Source organism: Xenopus tropicalis, chromosome 10, assembly GCF_000004195.4.
Source record: "Xenopus tropicalis strain Nigerian chromosome 10, UCB_Xtro_10.0, whole genome shotgun sequence".
NCBI classification, from domain to species: Eukaryota; Metazoa; Chordata; class Amphibia; order Anura; family Pipidae; genus Xenopus; species Xenopus tropicalis.
Window position 1 is genome coordinate 21,325,964 of NC_030686.2, and position 25,908 is coordinate 21,351,871.

Below are 25,908 nucleotides of genomic sequence, written 5' to 3' on the forward strand. Positions count from 1 at the left end.
CGCTTTTGCTTAATTTTCTTTTTTCGGTACTCGTAGGTTGTGTAGTGTGGAAGTTGCTAAAGAAAAACTTGTGAAATTTGTATACGGCGAAGTAGTTCTGTAGTACTAAAAAAAAGCTTTTTATTTGGCATCATCCTCGGGCTACTGAAAATAGCAACTCGCTTCTACAGATGACATAGTTTGCAGTATGTTTTAAAGACCAATTAAATTAAAAAAAAAAAAACGGTGCTAAAATGTTACATACCTCGCCGCATAGTGACCTCATCATCTTGGTGCCTATTATCTGATGACTTGAAAATTCAGGAGAACCTGAATCTAGCTAGAAATGCTGTCCTTATTGAAATTTACATGCAATTAATGCAGCTCTGCACCATGCACAGCTGTCAACTCCCACAATGATCCCAGAAGTTGCCCAATCTGGGGGCCCATTTAGCAAAGTACGATTGCTTATGAATACAAAAAAAAATCGTATTTTTTTTCTAAGCTTTCGTACTGTGCGTATTTTCACTGATTTTTTTCATTAATTTGCGCAACTGTTGTACTGTGCATCAAAAATTATAGGACAAAATCGTATTGTCGCAATGAGTACAAATGTTTCGGAATTCATTCAGGCTTCGGTATCGTGACTTTCCTTAGGCCAGGCTGGAGCTGCAGAATGTCATTGAGTCCTATGGGAGACTTCCAAAAACATGCACAGAGGGATCAAAGTCAGAAAGGTTTCCCCACCGTTTACAATCGTTCAGATACGAAAATTTCTTAACTTTCGGATCGCCAATACGATATTATCGTGACTAATACAAATTTTTTGTAAGCAGTTTTGTGACATTTGCGATCATCAGAAATTATCGTATCTGATCCGTATTTTAACAATTTTGGATTCAAACTTTTACTTTGATGAATCAGCCCCCTAGGGGCACATTCATGAAAACGCGAGTTTGAATCCCGAATGGGATAAATTCAGCTTGGATACAAAAATTTCTGAAGATCGCAAATATCACGAATATGTTTACAAAAAAATCGTATTAGTCACGAAAATATCGTATTGGCGATGCGAAAATCACAAAATTTTCGTATTGAACGATCGTAAAATGCAGGAAAACCTTTCCCACTTTGATCCTTCTGTGCATGATTTTGGAAGCCTGCCATAGGAATCAATGGCACTCTGCAGCTCCAACCTCGCCCAAGGAAAGTCACAATAACGAAGCTTGAATGAATCCGAAACTTTCGTACTCGGCGCAGCAATACAATTTTGTCACGCAAATTTTGTCGCAAAGTACGAAAAAGTCGAGAAAAATATTAAATTAGTTGCACAAGGTACGAAATTGTCGCAAAAAAATACACTCATTACGAAAAAAACGCGTTCGGACGCATTTGGAGCGTTCGTGGATTAGTAAATTTTCCTTCCCTGGTCTCCCTTTAAAGCAAAATCCCAGAGTTTTCAGCATTTCCAAAATTACCTATCGTGAGCATATGTATTAACGTAAAATCGTAAGATAGGTTGAAATAAAACACATGTCCATCAAGTTCAACCTTTTATACCTTTTCAACCTTAACATACCTAACTGCTAGCTGAACCAGAAAAAAACCCTTCTGAAACCTCTCTTATCTGCAGCAAAAGGGGGAAAAAAATTCCTTCCTGATTTCCAAGATGGCAAGCGGACCAGTCTCTGGATCAATTTGTACTATGAGCTATCTCCCATAACCCTGTATTCCCTCACTTACTAAAAAGCCATCCAAACCTTTGAAGCTATGTAATGTATCAGCCAGTACGACTGATTCAGGGAAAAAATTCCACAACACAGCTCTCGCTGTAAAACACCCTTTCTGAATATTCAGAAGGAACTTCCTTTTGTGTAATCGGAATGGGTGCCCTTGTGTCAGTTGGAAGGACCTACTGGTAAATAAAGCATATTATATTTAAACATAGTTGTATCTTCTCCAGCATAAACAATCCCAACCTGGCCAGTGTTTCTTTATAACTGTGACTTTCCATACCCTTTACCAGCTTAGTTGTCCTTCTCTGGACCCTCTCTTACTTTGGGCACTGGTGACCAGAACTGCACAGTATATTCTAGATAGGGCCTTACCAGCACTCTGTAAAGTGGAAGAATAACTCCCCTTCACCAAAAAATCTATGCCCCTTTTAATATAGCTCAAATCCCTGTTTGCCCTTGCAGTTGCTGCCTGGCATTGCTTGCTACAGTACTTGAGGGCCTTGGGGGAATGTGCAGCAAACTTTCCAAAGCATCAGACTGGCGTTTGCGACTGCACAATGATGTCACAAAATTACATCATTAGACACGCCCCCAAAATTCTTGTGCCGTATATACCCTAGTTTAGTAAACTCAGAAGTTGACAGCTTTAAATGCATTTAGTAGATCCACCACCACAGTGCAAATGTGGATACAAACCTAAGGGGGCTTAGGTAACTGTTCCAAAGCATATTATTACATTACAAATCATGAAAAAGCTGCATTTTATATTAATTGACATACTGTATATTGCAAAGTTGCTTCAAAATATGTTTAATTTTCAAAAAGCTTTAGTTGTGTTTGGGTGGAGTTCCCCTTAAATAACATTGGCATTGGGCATTCATTTTAATGGCCAGAGAGCCATTTTCTTTGCACAACAGGGGAAAAGAAAAAAAGATCACCACCAATCTAGAATCGAATCAGCACCCTCTAGATTGGTGTTATCCTATATAGTTGCTCTACTACTGAGTTAACAAAGGGATCACTAGTTGCAACTGTCTCTAACTATGACCTATACTGGCACATCTGGGGTTAAAATGCCCATTATCTATTTTATTTATTGATTATACTGGCTCTTCTGGGGTTAATATGCTTATTCTTAATTTTCGCTAGTAATTATATTGGTATGTCTGGGGTATGTTTTGGTAAAATAAGTGTGTTATTTAGGGGTCTGTTCACAAAGTGTACATGGCCTAAAACTTTTTGCAGTGCTGCATATGCCAGGTTTTCATGGTTTATAATCTCTACTTAAACAGCCCTCCTAGTTAAACAATTATGTAAGTTGTGAGCGACTTTATAGGTTTTGCCAATACAGGCTTGCTTGATACCCTTAACCCTGCGGACACCCTTGATTATCACTTGAAAATTCAGGGACACATCTTTAAAATCCAGCTAGAAATGGTGCCTTAATTGCTATTTAATTTACAAATGTACATGAAATCAGTGCAGTCCTGCCACATGCCTTTAGTAGATGTACTATCACAGGACAAGCCCTAGGGGCTAGGGCAGGTCTGCACTGGGAATTAAACTAGGCCCTGGCATTTCAAGTACACAGAGGCCCAAACAGTCTCACCAGTCCAGTACATAGTGACTGTCTATGGCATCTTATAGCAGCTCCTCTGGCAAAAAAAGGAAGAGATCACCAATGAGCTTGGCTTGAACCAGCGCCCTCTGGATATCCTTTATAGTCTGTTGCTCTACCACTGAGCTCTAAAGGGATCATTGGTGGCAACTGTCTCAGACAGGCTTCTAACAATAACCTATTTGTATTTTAGGTAGGAGCTCCCTGCTTCTCAAGAAAAAAATTCCATGATGGCTGTGCATTCCATGGTGGATTGCACGGCCATCTTGTGTTGAGGTAGACAAGCAGTGTGGGAGCAGCAGGAAAGAACTTTGGTGTTGGGATTCTGCTTTTGCAAGAGTCAATAGAGTGCTCATTGGCCATTAATATGCTGATTGACCATTTTACGTAATGATTAAACTGGCATGTCTGGGGTTAAAATGCCCATTATTTATTATATTTAAAGTGTGAGCAACTTTATAGGCTTTGCCAATAAACTGGTTTCTTAGAAACTTGGCACCTAGTTTTTGTATAGAGGCTTAGGGATGAAAAAAAAGGATGAAAAAAACGAGTGTTATTTTTAGCATGCGTTAAAAATATAGTCACTTCTTATATTTTGAGCATTAACGATTGATTCACAAATAGACCATTTGTCTGAATTAAGTTATTTCATAGCACGCAATATTAGCGCATGCTATTACGCAGGTAACCGTCACCTTCTGAAAACTACCGTTCTGAAAATGACAGGTTCCCTGAAAACTCGAGAATGCATCACTCTAAGGCGATCACATACTTGATTCTTTTCTTCACAATCCAACAAAAATACGACTGCAAACTCCATCTTGTCTTCACAAATGCTCACGAACCACAATGTTTTTTTAGTAATGCCCACTCCTAGGAGGTGTTAAGCTTTACAGTAATTATCGCAACATTTTATGCTTTTAACGCTTAAAATATGTTTGTGAATTATGTGTTAGTATTATTTCTATTAGATAATTTTCACGATGGACATAGCACATGTGATATGACTCGTAACACATGCAAAATGACTGAATCATTACTTAATTAAAAATCATTACTTAACGCATAAAACTATGGGGCTGATTTACTAAGACACGAATTCGAATCCGAATTGGAAAAATTCAGATTGAAAAGCGAGCATTTTGCGACTTTTTCGTATTTTCTGCGTTTTTTTCGGCGCCTTTACGACTTTTCGGAAATTGTCGCGACTTTTTCGTTACCAATATGATTTTCGCGAAAAAACGCGACTTTTTCATAGCCATTACGATTCGCTCGTATCTTGTCGCGACTTTTTCGTATTGAGCGCTCGTAATCGGCGGCCGAAACTTTCAGACTTAGCATGATTTTGGAAGCCTCCCATAGGACTCAATGGCACCCTGCAGCTCCAACCTGGCCCAAGAAAAGTCACCATACTGAAGCTTGAATGAATCCGAACGCTACGAAAAAATCGCAACATTTTGCGCAACTTTCGGAATGGCTACGAAAAAGGCGCAACCTTTCGCGCAAGTTTTAACGCTACGAAAAAATCGCCAGATTTTGCGCAACATTCGGATGGCAACTAAAAAGTTGCGATAATTTTCGGAAAAAATCGCCAAATACCGATCATTACGAAAAAAACTCAATAGGACGCATTCGGCCGGTTCGTGAGTAAGTAAATGGGCCCCTAAGTGTTAACGACCTTTTGTGAATCAGCCCCTTAGTCTGATAAAAACAGGTTGTTTTCTGTTTGATGATTTTTCCCCTATCCTGAAATTTTTTTGTGGACCCCCATGCCAGAAATGCCAACTAACATACAGGTATAGGACCTATTATCCAGAATGCTCGGGACCAAGGGTATTCCAGATAAGGGGTCTTTCTGTAAACTGGATCTTCATACCTTAAGTCTACTTAAAAATCAATAAAACATTATTTAAACCCAAAAGGATGATTTTGCATCCAGTAAGGATTAAAGGAGAAGGAAAGGTAAAAAATAAGTAAGCTTTATCAGAAAGGTCTATGTAAATACAGCCATAAGCACTCACAGAAAAGGAATATGGATCTGAGCCAATCAGCAGGAACCTGACTCATAGTCTTACTAACTGAGCATGTTCAGTTTGGTCTCGGTGTCTGTGCAGGGGTGAGGCATTATGAGAACTTTCTTTACACAGCTCAGCGTTTTTTCTTCCTGTTTGGCTTCAGATCTTCTGAACAGGTGAAATATGGAGAAACTTAAGGGCACTATTGAGACAACTGAAGGTATGCCTGCAGCTTGAGATTAACTCTTTACTAGCCTTTCCTTCTCCTTTAATTATATCTTAGTTGGGATCAAATACAAAGCACTGTTTTATTTTTACAGAGAAAAAGGAAATCAGTTTTAAAAATCTCAATTATTTGATTAAAATGGAGTCTATGGGAGACTTTCCTTAATAAGGAGCTTTCTGGATATCGGGTTTCCGGATAAGGGACCCCTTACCTGTACAATCTATATTGTTGCCCCTTCTGCATTTGCCTGCCAGTATGTAGGATCTATGTGGTTAGAAGGCAAAGAGCTAATGGAGAGTGAAAAAAAAGTATTGTGGAGTGCCAAACTTGTAGGCACTAAAACTGTACACCTTTTAACTACTTCTTTATTCCTGCAAGCTGGGCGCCTCCATCTTTTTACCCTGATTTCAAGTATCACTTGCACTAATTCAAGGGTTGTCCAGTCTGGGGTAAAAGATCTGGCACCCCCCCTGTTCATCACCTTTAATTAGAACATGACTAAGACCTGAGACTGGTACAAAAGGTTATGGGGCATGTAACCGCCAAATAAAATTTTGCTTAATAAAATAAAATTTTATTCTGTGGTGCTTTCCTGTATAGTATTACAAGGTTTCAATGTAAATGCCATTGCTATTGAAATGACTATCTCCTTCTATTTTCTCCCTGTTGATTCTGACTTTTAAAACAATGTAACTGAAGCAAGTTGGTTAACTGCTGGAAAAAAGCAGACTTTTGAAAGCCCAGGGGTAGGGGCATGTGGTAATGTCAGCGGACAGAGCTATGATGTTCTGAGAGGTGACATCAGGGGGCAGGGGATTGGATTTTTATCTGTTTTTTCAGGTGGGGCACCAATGATATTGCAGCCTTTTAGGTAAGAAGGATGGCCGGTATAAACTTCGATGTTGGTGCAAGGGGCATCAACATCCACTGCTGAATATTGAACAGACAATTGTGAATTGGACCAATGCCAATATAAACAGGCTGTCCAATTTAAAAGCAGACAGGTGGTAACCCTAGCAGCTGACCCATTTGCTAGCCCCCCCCCACTTGCATAAAGTACATGTGGACCAAGGTGAGAGGGCCATATTTGATAGTGCTGAGAGTACTCATCCTGTCTTATGGCAAAAATAGCACTGATCACATGAAAGTTATGGTGTGAGCTTTTATGTAGGAACTGTGGAGCAGGACTGGCCATGTATTCAAGCTTTGATAATGCCTTATAATGTTAAATACGGGTGGTGGCCCATACATGCTGAGACACATTTGGAGGTCACTGGGCAAATTTGCACCTGGGCAGCAACCCATAGCAACTAATCAAATATGTCTCTTTGTCAGCTGCTACATTCAGGTTTCCTAACCTTGGGTCTCCAAATGTTGCAGTACCACAACTCAGATAACCTATTATAGCAGGCATGTGCTATTGTTGTATGCTGGCATAGAGTGAGCTCAGGGGTGATTTTAGGTGTAAAACCTGATACTGAGGTGAACATTTTCTTCATGAAGGCACTAATGTTTCCAACAATTCTTGCACCATGGACAAAGGAAAAAAAATTAGGATTAATTCTACTCCATTTGTTAGTAGAGGTATAGGAACTGCTATCCATAATACTTGGGATCTTGGGTTTTCCAGATAAGGGGTCTTTTTGTAATTTGGATCTCCATACCTTAAGTATACTGAAAAATAATTTAAACCCAATAGGATTGTTTTTCCTCCAATAAGGATCCATTATATCTTAGTTTGAAAAATATTTTTTGTTTAGTTTCAAAATATATAGTATTTTGTAAAACATTAAAATTGTGTAATGCCTGTTTGCATTGTATTCTCAGAATTCAAAAATTTGGAGTAACCACGATAATTTCTGATGTTCAAAAATGTTATTGGTCCTACAAAAATATTGTGATTGTGTTCCGAAAGGCACAAAATTTTCAGATCTGAATGTTTGTAAACGGCGCAAAAAGCCTTCCATAGGACTCAATGGCACTCTACAGATTCAACCTGGCCAAAAGATAGTCACAATACCAAATCTTGAATGAATTCTGAAATGGTTGTAGTCTTTACGAAAAATACGACTTTTTTGTGGAAGTTAACGAAAACCTCAAAAGGTTGTGAAATTTTAACGAAATTATCGTGGACATTACAAAAAGTTCTAGAAAAAAATATTTTTTTTTCTCAAAAAAACTTAAAGGAACAGTAACACCAAAAAATGAAAGTGTATAAAAGTAATTACAGTATAATGTACTGTTGCCCTGCACTGGTACAACTGGTGTGTTTGCCTCAGAAAGACTACTATAGTTTATATAAATAAGCTGCTGTGTAGCCATGGGGGCAGCCATTCAAAGGAGAAAAGGCACAGGTTACTTAGCAGATAACAGATAAACCCCCATTATATGGGGCTTATCTACTAGTTATCTGCTATGTAACCTGTGCCTTTTCTCCTTTTTTCCAGCTTGAATGGCTGCCCCCATGGCTACACAGCAGCTTATTTATATAGTAACTTTTCTGTAGCAAAAACACCAGTTTTTTGCAGAGCAACAGCACATTATATTTTAATTACTTTAAAACACTTTAATTTTTTAATGTTACTGTTCCTTTAATTGTGGTTTATTAAATGGGCCCCTTAGTCACCAGCATAGAGTGCAATTTCCCAGTGGTAAAAAAAACACCACTGTGCCATCACCCTTATAATATAAAAATTGTGTCTGAGAAACACCCCCTGCCAGTCATTTAATTACCAGTACCCCAGCATTCTCCTCCTGCTTATCTGTTGCAATGAATTTGCATCTGTGTTTTCCACAACCCCATCCCAGTATCCGTAACTAAAGCTGCCCATACACAGGGCAACAAAAGCTGCCAACTTGGCCCCTCCAAACTGTTAGCAATTTATCAGCCTATGCATAGGACCTAAAAAATTCAGTTGGATGAGGATTGCAAGACAAGAAAGAGTGTTAATCCGTACAAGCAGGTGGCCCTCCTTCTGTCAGAGAGCTACAACTGCTTCCATCAAAGCTATGATTAAATAGCAATTTTGCTTAAAGGTTGCAGGGAGTTGTGGCTTCCTGACAGCAGGAGGATGCCCATACTATAACAGCTAGGGGCAGATTTACTAAGACACGAACGCTCCGAGTGTATTTTCGCTGAATTTTTTTCGTCGCTTGCGCAACTTTTTCGACGCCCGCGCAACTTTTCCGTACGCTTGCGTGAAAAAAATCGGAAAGGTTTTCCCACTGTTTACAATCATTCCGTACAAAAATTTCATGCCTTTCGGATCGCCAATACGATATTATCGTGGCTAATACAATTTTTTCGTAAGCATATTCGTGATATTTCAAAAATTATCGTAACCAATCTGAATTTATCCCATTCAGGATTCAAACTCACTTTTTCATGAATGTGCCCCATAGTGTTTTAATAAAAGGGCATGTCCTACAGTCAGCTGTTATACAAAGCAGAAGATATGCAAATAAAAGTGCTGAGAATCAGCTCTAATAGCTACAACTGAGGAAACAAATTCAGTCATAAGCACCAGCTCAATTAATCACCATGAGCAGGAACACTGACATACACAGTCTGTTCAGGATAAGAGCTGAGAAAAGCAGGGGGTGGGACTTGTGCTGCTATTGCACAGAATGGAATGTCACTCACAGATTTGACCACTTCCTGTGAGAGAATGCAAGGACATGCTCAGACCTCATTGTAGTTTAGGAACTGAATGGAATGCATCTGACGGCAGCTCTGATGTCACAACATTTTAACGAGGTAAAATGTGATTTTGACCGTTTATTCTGGGGCACTATACATTTCTAGAAAAGGCCATATAATACAGGGAGGTAAGGGTGACACCATAGGTCCCATTTATAGGAAAGAGACCTTGTGGATACGCACAGAGAAGTGACAGACCTGACCTGAGACTGCTGTGTGTGCAATATCCAGGGTGCTTTCCATTAACAGTGTAATGGACCAACACTGCTAACAGAAAAAGAGCTGAGAAAAAAAGCTTGGCGTTGAGGGAAGCAAGTAAAAAGTGGAGAAACATGAACATCTCTTAGCTAAACAAGTGCAAGAGAACATAAATCATAGACAGATAACATGTCACGTTTATGCCAAACTTTTTAGTAACTGGGAATTCTCCAGCTAGTCTAAGCTGCTGAGAGCTTTAGTTCAGTAGTTCACATTGCTCTAATTTTACCATATAATGGGCCCAATTCACTAAAGTGCGATAAAACGTGCGCTATTTTTAGCGTGCGTTAAAAATGTTATCGCGTCTTAATTGTCGCGACTTTTCGCACGATTCACTATAAGCATACTCGGGCTTTTTTACGCGCGGTATTTCATGCAATATTTTTGTCGCGATAAATAGCAAGCAGTATTTTCCACATACGCTAATTGTCGCGACATTACGCGACAATCGGCAGCATAAAACTGGCGACATTTTGCCCTGGGAGAGCACAGAGTGCTGTATAAATGTTTATTTGCAAAAAAAAAACCCCAAAAAACAATAAAAATACAAGTAAGAAAAAAAAAGTGCTACAGATAATAAAATGGGGGGGCATTTAACAATATTTAGCCAAATACTTAGGGGTCCGTTTGCTAAAGTGGCTTAAATTAAGTGGGAGATTTTAGACACAGAATAAATGGCAAATATGTTATGGGCACTTTATTAAACGGGGACAAATATAATATTGCAATTATTTTGGCAACAAAACATTGGATTGGCAGTTATCACACTCGCCAGAAAATACGCTACGTACTAATTAACGCAAGTTTTACTATTCAGCAAAATGGGCTAAAGACAAAATTGTTGCCAGAATATTTGCAAACATTTGTCCTTGGGCCTCAGGGGCCGCTGGTCCTTGGGCCTCAGGGGCCAATAGTTGGGCCTCAGGGGCCACTTGTCCTTGGGCCTCAGGGGCCGCTGGTCCTTGGGCCTCAGGGGCCAGTAGTCGGGCCTCAGGGGCCGCTGGTCCTTGGGCCTCAGGGGCCGCTGGTCCTTGGGCCTCAGGGGCCGGTGGATGGGCCTTGGGGGCCGCAGGTCGGGCCTCGGGGGCCGGAGGAGGTCGGGCCTCGGGGGCCGTTAGAGCCTGCTGTGCCACATGAGCCTGGAGGGCCTGGGGTTGGGCCTGGGGAGGAGGCGCCAGCTGAAGTTCTGTGAGAAAGTATTGCAAGATGTTATTTTGTGTAATATATTATACATATATATATATATATATATACATTCATACACCATCATAAATAACAGGGCCCCTCACAACAACATTTTTTGGGCCCCCCTCCTCCCACGCCCCCAATGGCCCCTCCCCCTGTGAACCCTCACATCAAAACAAAGGACACACAGACATTGTTAGCCAGGGCCCCCTAAAACATTCGTGGCCCTTCCTCAAATGACTCATACTATGGGCCGCTCCCTGCTGCTTCCCCCCTGCTTTAAAATTATTTATGCATATGTATTTGAAAATAGATGTGTGTGTATATATATATATATATATATATATATATAGTTACATAGTTACATAGGGTTGAAAAAAGACCATTGTCCATCAAGTTCAACCCATCCGAGTAAACCCAGCACACAACCTATACTAACCAATCTATACACTCACATACAAACTATATATACAACCAGTAATACTAACTGTAGATATTAGTATCACAATAGCCTTGGATATTCTGCTTGTTCAAAAACTCATCCAGGCCCCTCTTAAAGGCATTAACAGAGTCTGCCATTACCACATCACTAGGAAGGGCATTCCACAGCCTCACTGCCCTCACCTTGAAAAACCACCTACGCTGCTTCAAATGGAAGCTCTGTTCCTCTAATCTATAGGGGTGACCTCTGGTGCGCTGATCTTTTTTCCCATAAAAACAAACATCCGCCAACTGCCTATAATCTCCTCTAATGTACTTGTACAGAGTAATCATGTCCCCTCGCAAGCGCCTCTTTTCCAGAGAAAACAACCCCAACCTCGACAGTCTAACCTCATAGCTTAAATCTTCCATCCCCTTTACCAGTTTAGTTGCACGTCTCTGCACTCTCTCTAGCTCATTAATATCCTTCTTAAGGACTGGAGCCCAAAACTGCACCGCATACTCAAGGTGAGGCCTTACCAGGGACCTAAAAAGAGGCAAAAATATGTTCTCATCCCTTGAGTCAATGCCCTTTTTTATACAAGACAGCACTTTATTTGCTGTAGTAGCCACAGAATGACACTGCCTGGAATTAGACAACTACAACAGACAACTTTGATCTACAAAAACCCCTAGATCCTTCTCCATTAAGGATACCCCCAACACACTACCATTCAGTAGATAGTTTGCGTTTATATTATTTCTACCAAAGTGCATAACTTTGCACTTGTCAACATTGAACCTCATTTTCCAGTTTGCTGCCCAGTTTTCCAATTTTGTCATCATCCTGCATGGAACTTTTAGTTTTGCACAATTTAGTGTCATCAGCAAAAATAGAAACAGTACTCTCTATGCCCACCTCCAGGTCATTAATAAACAAGTTAAAAAGCAAAGGACCAAGGACTGACCCCTGTGGTACTCCACTAACCACACTGGCCCAATTAGAAAATGTTCCATTTACCACCACTCTTTGTACTCTATCCTTCAGCCAGTTCTCTATCCAATTACAAATATTATGTTCTAGGCCAATATTCCTCAATTTGATCATTAATCTTCTGTGAGGTACTGTATCAAAGGCTTTAGCAAAATCTAAGTAGATGACATCAACTGCCATTCCAGCATCAAGGTTCCTGCTCACCTCCTCATAAAAGGCAACTAAATTAGTCTGGCAAGATCTGTTACGCATAAAACCATGCTGGCACAAACTAATAGTATTGTGAACTGCAATGTATTCAACTATCCTATCCCTTATTACCCCTTCCAGAAGCTTTCCTACTACTGATGTCAGACTAACAGGCCTATAGTTTTCAGGCTGAGAACGAGATCCCTTTTTAAATAACGGCACCACATTAGCAATTTGCCAGTCTCTCGGCACCATGCCAAACCTCAACGAATCCTGAAAAATTATGTGAAGAGGCTTGGCAATCACAGCGCTCAGCTCATTTAATACCCTGGGATGAATCCCATCCGGTCCTGGACCTTTGTTTACCTTTACATGTTCAAGTCTCTTTTGAATTTCCTCCTGAGTGACCCACGCGTCAGTAGCTAAATTACTAGCACTGGGTATATTAAAAGGGAAGCCTTCATTAGGTGGCTCCTCAGATGTATAGACAGATGAAAAATAAGAGTTCAAAATTTCTGCTTTTTCCCCGTTCTCATCAACCAACGTACCCCCCCGTGATAATAAAGTTCCCACCCCTTCTTGCTTCATTTTTTTACTATTCACATAATTAAAAAATAATTTTGGATTATTTTTACTCCTAGCTGCAATATCCCTTTCCATCTCTATTTTAGCTTGCCTGATAGCTTTTTTGCATGCTTTATTTGCTTCCTTGTACCTGATGAAAGTTTCTGCTGTCCCAGCTAACTTGAATGCTTTAAAAGCACGTTTTTTATTACCAACCTCGACCCTAACTGTTTTATTCAGCCATAAAGGTTTTGCTTTGCGATTCCTCTCCTTGCTAACAAGGGGAATATACTGTTGTGTATACCTGCAAAGCAATGTTTTAAAGATGTTCCATTTTCCTTCTGTGTCTAACCCCATGAAAAGCCCTACCCAGTTGACAAATTGCAGAGATGCCCTTATACTGGCAAAGTCTGCACGTCTAAAATTGAGCGTTTTAGTTACTCCCTTATAGCGCTGTCTCTGTAGCATTATCTCAAAGGAGACCATATTGTGATCACTGTTCCCCAAATGCTCACCCACACAAATGTTAGAGATAAGTTCAGTATTATTAGATATTACCAGGTCCAAAATAGAATCATTCCTAGTATATATATATATACAATACGAAGTGCTGGGAAGCTGCACACCATAAGGAACAATAATACCTGGGTGCCTGTGGCAAAACAAAATCTAGACAGGCATGGGGTGACGGCACACACAGGATTTTCACAAGGAGTCACAAAGATGTGAAATAATATTCAGAGGTTTATTGTGACCAACATTTCAGTTCCTCACTGGCATTATGGTTGAACGTGATGGACGTATGTCTTTTTTCAACCCAACTTACTATGTTACTATGTTACTTTCATCATCCCTGACATTTCTTACATTTGTACCTTTAGTTCAAATTACTTGCTAAATCTTTTACTGAACGTATACTGTAAAAGCATAATAAAGTACAATAATTACCTTCCGCAATTTCAGCAACCAGTTCTGGACTCCTGCGCTTCAGGTCGGACCACAGACGCTGGAGCTGGCGGGGGTCCACATCAAGGGCAAACCCGGCGAGCAAACCCTCTCTTAGCTCGCCCAGGATTGCCCTCTTCCTCTCGTGGACCCCTAAGTCCCCCAGCGGCGGGTCATCATATCCTGAACGCAGGAGCACGCTGATAATATAGCGCCTCTCCCCTGGTAGCAGATCAGAAACCCCAGGCATGGTCCTCTCTGTAGTGTGGCTGCAGGCTCAATGACACAAAATGGCCCCAAGCACATGTCACGAGATTACAAAATCGCCACAAAATGTCCGCAAGTCGCGAGATTACAAAATCGCGACAAAAAATAAAAAATTGCCAAAATATACATAGTAATGTATTTTGAGCGACAAAATATTCACCGCTACAGTACAGTATATTATCGCGACAAAATATTCACCGCTATAGTACTGTATATTTTGGCGACAACATTTTCACCGCTATAGTACTGTATATTAGTAGCGAAATTCCATACATGCCAAGACTTTAGTGAAATTGAGTAAAAAGACACATACTTGAATAAATAACACTGTAAGTCCATATTTTATTGCCAAAAACTCATTTACTGTACTTTTCTATAATTTTTCGCCTGCCTGTAGTAGGAGTTAATTTTCGCATAGCCAAATGCGATATTTAGCGCGCCAAAGTTATAGTGAATCATGCGATCGTATTCTTTTCAGCGTGGAAATTATCGCATGCGTTAAAACTAGCGCATGCGGTCGCGCGACAAATAACGCATGCGATATGGCGACTTATCGCATGCAATAATACAATGGTGAATCGCGAGCTAATTATCGCAACAAATTTAACGCAAAAAAGCGTGCGATAATTTTTATCGCACTTTAGTGAATCGGGCCCAATATGTGCTATATAAATGAATAATCAAAAGTAATATTTTTATTCTAGGTGTAAAGAAACAGTTGTGACTGTTTATTCTGTATCCAGGTGAATCAGAGGATTTGGTACAATAGAGGAGATTATTAAAAAATGGCTTTCTACTGTCAGAGAGATTGTTATGCCACTGAGGTATGTGTCTGACTTTAAATGTACAGTAGCAATACAAGCTTTATAGAAACAACTTCCCTCCTTTCTCTCCAATATTCAGTGCTGTATTTAGGTCCAGTGCCACCCTAGGCACTACTGGACCTAAATACAACGTTACCCTGTGGGAGTGACGTCACATGCAGCATGAGTGTGAAGTCACACGCAACGTGAGTCTGTGTGTATTTTTTAAAATCTAATATATAGGCATAATAGGTTATATATATATATATATATATATATATATATATATATATATATAAGACAAGGAGAAAAAGAAGCCGCTCTCTCAGGACTTAGGTGCAAAAAATAAAAAGTATTTATTGTGTAGACGAACTGACGTTTCGGCTGAACACCTCAGCCTTTCTCAAAGTTAAATACAAAGACTGGCGGGAAAATACAAACAGAAACTGGGGGTGTGACGTCACGGTTTCGTGTAACCCAATACACATCGCGTGTGAAATACTCATTAACATAATAAAGAACATATATGCCTTATTCATTGTGCATAAACTCGTCTACACAATAAATACTTTTTATTTTTTGCACCTAAGTCCTGAGAGAGCGGCTTCTTTTTCTCCTTGTCTTGTTTACACTTTGAAGACTGCACCCAGGCGGATTTGCGAGTCATACGTGATTGCCAGTATTGTATTTTGAGTTGTTATATATATATACAGTTCAAAATGTACAGCACTCACGAAATAGATGGTTACTGATTGCCTGGGTGCAGTCCTCATTAGCGTAGATAGTAGGTGAAAATGGATCGCATCACACAGGACTTATAGAAAAAATATGAATTTTATTTGGGTGAAAAGCAAAAAACTGACGTTTCGGCTACAGCAGTAGCCTTTCTCAAACTTGATGCGATCCATTTTCACCTACTATATATATATATATATATATATATATATATATATATATATACACACATATATATATATACATATATAGTATAAAAAAGACCAGCAACTCCGGGATTTCTTGTGAAAAATCAAAACATATATTCAAAGTAGCATAAACAGCCAGCTGTTTATGCTACTTTGAATATATGTTTTGATTTTTCACAAGAATATATATATATATATATATATATATATATAGTATAAAAAAGACCAGCAACTCCGGGATTTCTTGTGAAAAATCAAAACATATATTCAAAGTAGCATAAACAGCCAGCTGTTTATGCTACTTTGAATATATGTTTTGATTTTTCACAAGAAATCCCGAAGTTGCTGGTCTTTTTTATACTATTGGAACCCTTTACCGAGCACCCGAGGTATGTTATGTAGCGGTGTGCCATCCTTTGTGTGTGTATATATATATATATATATATATACAGTGGCTTGCAAAAGTATTCGGCCCCCTTGAACTTTTCCACATTTTGTCACATTACAGCCACAAACATGAATCAATTTTATTGGAATTCCATGTGAAAGACCAATACAAAGTGGTGTACACGTGAGAAGTGGAACGAAAATCATACATGATTCCAAACATTTTTTACAAATAAATAACTACAAATTGGGGTGTGCGTAATTATTCAGCCCCCTTTGGTCTGAGTGCAGTCAGTTGCCCATAGACATTGCCTGATGAGTGCTAATGACTAAATAGAGTGCACCTGTGTGTAATCTAATGTCAGTACAAATGCAGCTGCTCTGTGATGGCCTCAGAGGTTGTCTAAGAGAATATTGGGAGCAACAACACCATGAAGTCCAAAGTACACACCAGACAGGTCAGGGATAACGTTATTAAGAAATTTAAAGCAGGCTTAGGCTACAAAAAGATTTCCAAAGCCTTGAACATCCCACGGAGCACTGTTCAAGCAATCATTCAGAAATGGAAGGAGTATTGCACAACTGTAAACCTACCAAGACAAGGCCGTCCACCTAAACTCACAGGCCGAACAAGGAGAGCGCTGATCAGAAATGCAGCCAAGAGGCCCATGGTGACTCTGGATGAGCTGCAGAGTGGGGGAATCTGTCCATAGGACAACTATTAGTCGTGCACTGCACAAAGTTGGCCTTTATGGAAGGGTGGCAAGAAGAAAGCCATTGTTAACAGAAAACCATAAGAAGTCCCATTTGCAGTTTGCCACAAGCCATGTGGGGGACACAGCAAACATGTGGAAGAAGGTGCTCTGGTCAGATGAGACCAAAATGGAACTTTTTGGCCAAAATGCAAAACGCTATGTGTGGCGGAAAACTAACACCGCACATCACTCTGAACACACCATCCCCACTGTCAAATATGGTGGTGGCAGCATCATGCTCTGGGGGTGCTTCTCTTCAGCAGGGACAGGGAAGCTGGTCAGAGTTGATGGGAAGATGGATGGAGCCAAATACAGGGCAATCTTGGAAGAAAACCTCTTGGAGTCTGCAAAAGACTTGAGACTGGGGCGGAGGTTCACCTTCCAGCAGGACAACGACCCTAAACATAAAGCCAGGGCAACAATGGAATGGTTTAAAACAGTGCTGTCCAACTTCTACGGTGCTGAGGGCCGGAATTTCTCTAGCATACATGGTGGAGGGCCGCTAATGGAAGCCAGTTTTGACCACTCCCCTTTTTGAAACCACACCCACTTCAAACCACACCTATTTTATCACAATGGTGGTAGCACAGCAAAATCCCAAATGCTTGGTCCTTACTGTGGAGATATCAACCATCATTCATATGTGAAAGAATTATGTCATATTAAGATATACCCTTAAATTCCATATGCCTCCTCCCCCCCTGTGGATAGCAGAGCAACCCCAAGTACACACCTTAGGGACCATTTAATGGCTATTTCCAACTGCTAACAAACTCCCACAACAAACCCCTGCCAGGTTCACCTCCCACAAGCAGCATAGGGCAAGCAGAGTATGGCACACACAGGCAGCACTCTGCCTGTCCTATGCTGTCTGTGTGTGCCATACTCTGCCTGTCCTACCCTGCCTGTGTGTGCCATACTCTGCCTTCTCTATGCTGCCTCTGTGTGCCATACTCTGCCTGCACTATGCTGCCTGTGTGTGCCATACCCTCCCTGACCTATGCTGCCTGTGTGTGCCATACTCTACCTGCCCTATGCTGGCTGTATGTGCCATACTCTGCCTACAGTACCTATGTCTGAGGTGTGAAGAAATGAACAATGAGAGCGATTACAGTCTGAGCCTAAGGTGTGAACACTGCAGGGGGTGAACAATGTAGGTATTAAAAGGTGTGAAAACACAGGGGATTACATTTTTAAACAATACAGAGGGATTACAGCCTGAATCTGAGGTGAGAACCATGCAGGGGGCCAGTTAATCTCAGTACTGATACCATTTAATGCTTACTCAAAGGTAAGCCATCAAAGCAGCCAGACAGGTGGGGGGCCCGCGGCCCGCGGGCCGCCAGTTGGACAGCACTGGTTTAAAACAAAACATATCCATGTGTTAGAATGGCCCAGTCAAAGTCCAGATCTAAATCCAATCGAGAATCTGAAAGATCTGAAAACTGCTTTTCACAAACGCTGTCCATCTAATCTGACTGAGCTGGAGCTGTTTTGCAAAGAAGAATGGGCAAGGATTTCAGTCTCTAGATGTGCAAAGCTGGTAGAGACATACCCTAAAAGACTGGCAGCTGTAATTGCAGCAAAAGGTGGTTCTACAAAGTATTGACTCAGGGGGCTGAATAATTACGCACACCCCACTTTGCAGTTATTTATTTGTAAAAAATGTTTGGAATCATGTATGATTTTCGTTCCACTTCTCACGTGTACACCACTTTGTATTGGTCTTTCACGTGGAATTCCAATAAAATTGATTCATGTTTGTGGCTGTAATGTGAGAAAATGTGGAAAAGTTCAAGGGGGCCGAATACTTTTGCAAGCCACTGTGTATATATATAATATATATATTAGTATAAAAAAGACCAGCAACTCTGGGATTTCTTGTGAAAAATCAAAACATATATTCAAAGTAGCACATAAACAGCCAGCTGTTTATGCTACTTTGAATATATGTTTTGATTTTTCACAAGAAATCCCGGAGTTACCGAGCACCCGAGGTATGTTATGTAGCGGTGTGCCATCCTTTGTGTGTGTGTGTATATATATATATATATATATATATATATATATATATAGTCTTGTAAAAAATCGGCACTCACCAATATCGGGGCAATGGCTGGGTGCTGACAAAAATAATGCATCAAACTCAACAGTAGAAAGCACTCACAGCTATAGCGTCAATCAAGTCAGTGATTTATTTCAGCATACCATCTACGCGTTCCGATCACCACAGGATCGTCATCAGTGGTGATCGAAACGCGTAGATGGTATGCTGAAATAAATCACTGACTTGATTGACGCTATAGCTGTGAGTGCTTTCTACTGTTGAGTTTGATTATATATATATATATAAAAATCAATTCCCAAAATAGGCTATTCAAATGACAGAAAAATGATTGCACCGCCTAAAAAGTCAAATATAAACATGTAGTTTTGTCAGTAGGATTGTCACTGTTCCTTTCTACTGGTGCCATGTCTTGTGTCACAGTGAAGTACTACTCATAAGCGGTTCAACTCGATTCCCCCTGTCCTGTAATTCAGCCCAAGCATAGTATGGTAGCCAAGAGGCAAAAGGGCACACATGGTCTTTCCTCTGGTGAATCTATATACCCTTTAATACAATTAATAACCTTACATACTCAGGTAAGGCTGATGGCCTTATGAGGAACCTGAAACTGCCTGTACTGTTTGTTAGTGTCTGTAAAGGAAACCATCTATCACCCCTTATCACAGGCATGCTTCAACTCCAAAACTCTAAAAATTTTGTTGCATAATAAATGGTGACAAAGTTGTTTCAGGTGCTTCTTCTGGATGACAAATACACCCCATGTTCCAGAGCCCTAAATGTGCTGAAAAATGTGATTGAAACAGTTTTCCTTTCTTATGCTAATCTTTTTGTTTTCCTTACTGACAGCTGCTGACAGAAGTGGTGTCCTGCCATCCTGCCCAGTTGAAAGTGGAAAATGAAGGCAAGAAAAGCACTGTGTCTGGGTTTAATATTTTATTGAAAGACACTGTACTTTTCCCTGAAGGGGGAGGCCAGGTAAAACAAAACCTGTATGATTTTTTTTAAAAGGCAATGGGGTGCATTTGCTTACCATGACGCAGAGAGAAAAGTGCATTTTCAAGATAGTCATGCACTCCGTTTTTGAATCTGATGCTGTTGTGCTGCATCTGACTCTTGCTTGCTGTGCATGGCATAATTGTTTCTGTTTCGCTAAAATCAATACAACTTCATTTGTGATTGCCGTTAGTCAGTCGCAGTTGCGCTGAGTATTTACCTGGCATCGGTTCCGGTGGCCAATGTGCAAATGACATATGCACATGATTCTTACCTTCAAGTGCGCTGTGTCTATTGACACAGGATGCTGAGGGAACCCTGGAGCTACTACCTGGTCAAGAAGTGATGGCCATGCGGCTTTAAAGGGGAAGGAAAGGTAAAAACTAAGTAAGCTTTATCAGAAAGGTCTATGTAAATACAGCCATAAGCACTTACAGTAATGCTGTAAAAATTAAACACAGGATTTCTTGTTTTTTTTTTTGTAAACATGATGTTCCAGTGTCTGACTTCCTCTCTCAGAAACATCCTTAATTCCTGGGGCCAGAGTCTGTGCAGTTCTTGCCTCTCTCCTTTCTCCTGCTCCCTCTCTCACCAGAATGCTAAGAACTCCCTCCCCCCTCTTTTAGGAATGTGTGATCTCAGCTATAAAGGCTAGAGCTGGAGCAGGAAGAAAGCTACTTAAAATGGCAGCTGCTATCTTAAAGAAGAAGGAAAGGCTAAGTCACTTGGGGGTGCCAAAATGTTTGGTACCCCCAAGTGACTTAGATCCTTCTACCCCGGGCTGGTGCCCCTGTATGGAGAAAACAGCACCAGCCCGGGGTAGCAGCGATCGCTTCCTCCTTCCTCTCTCGCTGCGCGCACATTCGCAGTAGAGTGAAAAGCCGAACTTTAACAGAGAAGTCGGCTTTTTCTCTCTACTGCGCATGCGCCGGACTCGGAGTCTAGGGGAAAGGAAGGCGGAAGGAGGAAGCGAATCGCCCCAGGTGCCCCGGGCTGGTGTGGTTTTCTCCTAATAGGGGCACCAGCCCAGGGTACGAGGTAAGCGATTCAAGTCACTTGGGGGTGCTTAACATTTTAGCACCCCCAAGTGACTTAGCCTTTCCTTCCCCTTTAAGCAAACAGAGAAAGCTTCTAAAACTCTTCAGTTTTAGTCCAAAATGATTTAGTCCAAAATCATTCCAAAATTATCCACAGGGACTACTGCAATCAAGTGTTATATAATAGTCTCTACACAGTGGTATGGGGTCGCCACCTCCAAAATAATGGATCAAAATGTAAAAGGAAACCACCGGAAAGCTCATGTCTGTGCAAACAAGTGTGAACTTTATTAGAGATGTGCTATGCATCTCTTATAAAGTTCACACTTGTTTGCACAGATGTGAGCTCTCCGGTGGATTCCTTTTACATTTTACTCAATAAAACTTATGCATTTAAAAAAAATAAAATACTCCCTGTTGTAAAATATAAGGATATTAGAAGCCACCTTGGCCTCACTTTGGCTTTGTGCCTTTATATGGTCATAGAATTCCTCTACAACTTATAATTGCCTTATATTTTACAATATAGGGTATATATTTCTCTATAAAAACATTTTAAACCATGTTCTTCTAAAAGGAGCATGTTTGTCAAAAAGATCAGTCCTACAGACTACTCCAACTATAGTTTTGTATGTGTTCATTTTTTTTTTTGTTTTGTTTCCTGCAGCCAGATGACAGAGGCTTTATTCATGAGGTACCTGTGCTTAGAGTAACCCGTCAAGGGCCTGATGCTGTGCATTTTGTGCCATCACCTTTTGAACCTGGGGCTGGAGTGCTGGTGAAAGTAGACTGGAACAGGAGGTTTGACCATATGCAGCAGCATTCAGGTGATCCCAGCAGATTACCATAATATATGGTATGCGTATGTGTGTGCGCAAACTATTGCTCTGTGAGGCTACAATTTTATTATTATTCTTACTTTGTATTATTTATGTTTCTTTTCAGATCCTCTCCTATTCATATACCAGTCTCTAATTTAAACCACTCCCTTGTTGCCAGGGTAAACAAAACCCTAGCAACCAGATAGCTGCTGAAATTTCAAACTGGAATGCCTAAAAATTTAATTTTTCTCTATAATAATAAAACAATACCTTGTATTTGAGGGTAATTAAGTTGAATGAATACCTATTGGTAGCAAAACAAACCCTTTGGGTTTATTTAATAATGCTTTTGGTTTATTTATTATTTTAATGATTTTTAGCAGCGTTTTTCTGCTGCGTATTTTCTAATTCTCTCGGCGGCTGAAAAACGCCTGATATCATCATCCATAGAAATAACTTGAAAAGACACGAAGCAAACCACACAATGCAGAAATACGCTAGAAAACGCCTTAGCACGGATTTTTCAAGCGTTGGCCGAAATACGCCAGTATTTGCCAAGCAAGCTATTCCTATGTATACACAAAGGCAGCTGCCAGACCTAGCGGAAATACGCTGCGTTTTTTGCTATTTCGCACTATTAGCACCTTGGAAACGGGAGTTGCTTACGTCACCAGTACTAGGCTGAAAAACGCCATAGTCAGGGGCTGTGTGGGTTGTGCGGCGTTTTTAGGCTGAGAAAAAAACGCAGCGGAAAAACGCCACGTGTGGCATCAGCCTTACCTGATACATTTTACTCACATCGCCTGCTAATTGTAACAGGTTTTTGAAACCTTGCAATTATACTATTGGTGATACACTAGGCGAGTTTTCCTTGGTGCCCTCTCTCCTTTTCTTTTTAATCCCTAATATTTGTGTCTTGTATTTGTGTGTTTGTATATGTCATTGTAGTTTCTTCTGTGTGGGCCATACCATACAAAACATACGTGGTTGTTTTCAATAACTTCATTCTACAACTAAATGTCAGTTATAACTTTGTAAATTAGCACTGTGCTAGAAATTACATGGGAGAGTGGGGAAGGTGACTGCGAGGAAAAAATTGGGATTTGATGAATATCTTACTGCATGCTTCCTGCTTTTCTTAGGCCAACACCTGGTAACAGCCTTTGCAGACTCTTTGTATGGATTCAAAACAACCTCCTGGTAAGTAAAGAGTATAGATTTTATTCTGTTTGTGGCAAATTATTAATAAAACGCATACTTCCACTAGCTGCATGGGGTAGGTTCATAAAACATACAGTTCCCCACATCTTACATTACATAGCCCAGTGCTGTCCAACTGGCGGCCCGCGGGCCGCATGCGGCCCGCGACCCCCCTCTGTGTGGCCCCCCACATGTCTGGCTGCTTTGATGGCTTACCTTTGTGTAAGCATTAAATGGTATCAGTACTGAGATTAACTGGCCCCCTGCATGGTTCTCACCTCAGATTCAGGCTGTAATCCCTCTGTATTGTTTAAATATATAATCCCCTGTGTTTTTCACACCTTTTAATACCTGCATTTTTCACCCCCTGCAGTGTTCACACCTCAGGCTCAGACTGTAATCACTCCCATTGTTCACTTCTTCACACCTCAGACATAGGTACTGTAGGCAGAATATGGCACATACAGCCAACATAGGGCAGGTAGAGTATGGCACACACAGGCAGCATAGGTCAGGGAGGGAATGGCACACACAGGAAGGGTAGGACAGGCAGAGTATGGCACATACAGCCAGCATAGGGCAGGTAGAGTATGGCACACACAGGCAGCATAGGTCAGGGAGGGAATGGCACACACAGGAAGGGTAGGGCAGGCAGAGTATGGCACACACAGGCAGGGTAGGCAGGCAGAGTATGGCACACAGAGGCAGCTTAGGGAAGGCAGAGTATGGCACACACAGGCAGGGTAGGACAGGCAGAGTATGGCACACACAGACAGCATAGGACAGGCAGAGTGCTGCCTGTGTGTGCCATACTCTGCCTGCCCTATGCTGCTTGTGGGAGGTGAACCTGGCATGGGTTTGTTGTGGGAGTTTGTTAGCAGTTGGAAATAGCCATTAAATGGTCCCTAAGGTGTGTAATTATGTACTGGGGGTTGCTCTGCTATCCACAGGGGAGGAGGAGGCATATGGAATTTAAGGGTATATCTTAATATGACATAATTCTTTCACATATGAATGATGGTTGATATCCCCACAGTAAGGACCAAACATTTGGGATTTTGCTGTGCTACCACCATTGTGATAAAATAGGTGTGGTTTTGAAGTGGGTGTGGTTTCAAAAAGGGGAGTGGTCAAAACTGGCTTCCATTAGCGGCCCTCCACCATGTATGCTAGAGAAATTCCGGCCCTCGGCACCGTAGAAGTTGGACAGCACTGACATAGCCTATTGTTTTGCCTACTCCCATGTCCCAAGCCAGACTTGGATTTCTTACTATTGAGTGCTATTCTGATACTGACTGGGAGCTGCTGTTGGGGGGATATCACTCCAACTTGTAGCTCAGCAGTAAAGTGTGATTGAAGTTTATCAGAGCGCAGGTCACATGGCTGTGGCACCCTGGGAAACGAAGAATATGGCTAGCCCCAAGTGAAATTTCAAAATGAAATATAAAAAAATGGAGGGTTCTGCTGGAGAAGTTTTATTAACTGATGTGTTTTGAAAAAAACATGGTGCAATGAAGGTTCTAGGTTTTATTAAAGGAAGACTATACCCCCAGAATAAATACTTAACCAGCAGATAGTCTTTATTATACAGAAAAGGGATTTGTGGGAGCACTCCAAGGCTAAATAAAATATACAAATACACTGTAAGTGCGACTGATCTGGCCCAATTAGTTACACACATACAAAAGAGAGAGGGGGATTAATCAATGCACATTTTCAAGAAACAGGGTATTTTGGTTACAAAATTATGATGATAAGATTGGTAAGCCACCATACAACATCAAGGTAAACCCCATATGGAGGTCCTAATGGTGGTCTTATGCCTTTAAAAAATGGGTGTTGGACACTGGGCAGTCTTCTCCTTTACACACCGCAAGCAGGGGAAGAATTAAGCCTGTAGAATCAATGCTGTGGTCTTGGCAATCTCTCTCTGTAAAAGCTAAAGGTGTGGGGGTGGACTAAGCCCTGTGACTGAAACCAATGCTCAGGTCTGGAGACTTATCCCAAGAAATACTACTATGCAGGGAAGTGCCAGCTTTTGAAAAATATGACCAGTGGTAAATAGTTAGGACCACCATATGGGGTTTACCTTGACATGTTATGGTGGCTTACAAGTCTTATGATCATAAGTTTGTAACAAAAAAAACCCCTGTTTTTTGGAAATACATGGATCATGGATATTAACTTATAAAGATTTACTTATAAAACCGGGGACCAAGAAATGTGCATTGATCAATCCCCATCTCCCTTTTTACCCAATAGCACATACTACTAAATAAGTATATCTTTATAAAAATGTTTTATTTAGATGAAGCAGGGTTTTACATATGAGCTTGTTTATGCAACATATTTTTGTAGAGACCAAGATTGTTTGGGGCTATAGTTTCCTTTAAAGGGCAGCTGCTATCAATCACAAATAAAAGGTAGTCAGAAGAAATTGGGTGTGACTGTATTAGGGTTTCTCTGCCGTCTCAGGGGGACACAGGGAACGTATGGGGTTAAGCAACACCCTCTAGGAGGCAGATTAATAGATTAAAGGGGTCTGCCAGATGCCCCTTCACTGTACCCAATCAGTTTCCAAGTGCCCTGCTACCAGGCGGATGGACGATCAGGTCTCTAGTGAGAAGTGAGACTTTCCATGACTGCTTGTTCAGGGCCTAGTGCTGACACTCGGGGTGATACCAGGCGCACGGCTTCTTGTCACCTAGAGGGTTAACCCCCTACACGGGAAGCCCACCGGGGGGCAACACCTCTCCCAGAGGGGACTGTACAGACCACCCAGACAGTCCCTGCGCCCCAGTGCAAAGCAGATGGTCTGGGCAGTG

At 41.0% G+C, this 25,908-nt stretch overlaps 1 protein-coding gene across 3 annotated transcripts in view; it reads left to right on the forward strand.

Moving 5' to 3' along the window:
* Positions 1-9,221: 9,221 nt before the first annotated feature.
* aarsd1 (alanyl-tRNA synthetase domain containing 1) overlaps positions 9,222-25,908 on the forward strand; it is a 29,326-nt gene continuing 12,639 nt past the window's right edge. Inside the window, exons 1-5 of one of the 3 annotated variants that reach the window (XM_031893994.1) lie at positions 9,222-9,331; positions 14,801-14,920; positions 19,879-20,007; positions 21,730-21,889; positions 23,026-23,083. In XM_031893994.1, coding sequence (XP_031749854.1) covers positions 14,882-14,920; positions 19,879-20,007; positions 21,730-21,889; positions 23,026-23,083 — 386 coding nt within the window. In that variant the 5' untranslated portion in view covers positions 9,222-9,331; positions 14,801-14,881. The remainder of the gene's footprint in view (positions 9,332-14,800; positions 14,921-19,878; positions 20,008-21,729; positions 21,890-23,025; positions 23,084-25,908) is intronic. The other 2 variants (XM_012971567.3, NM_001142040.1) reach the window with 2 other exon arrangements.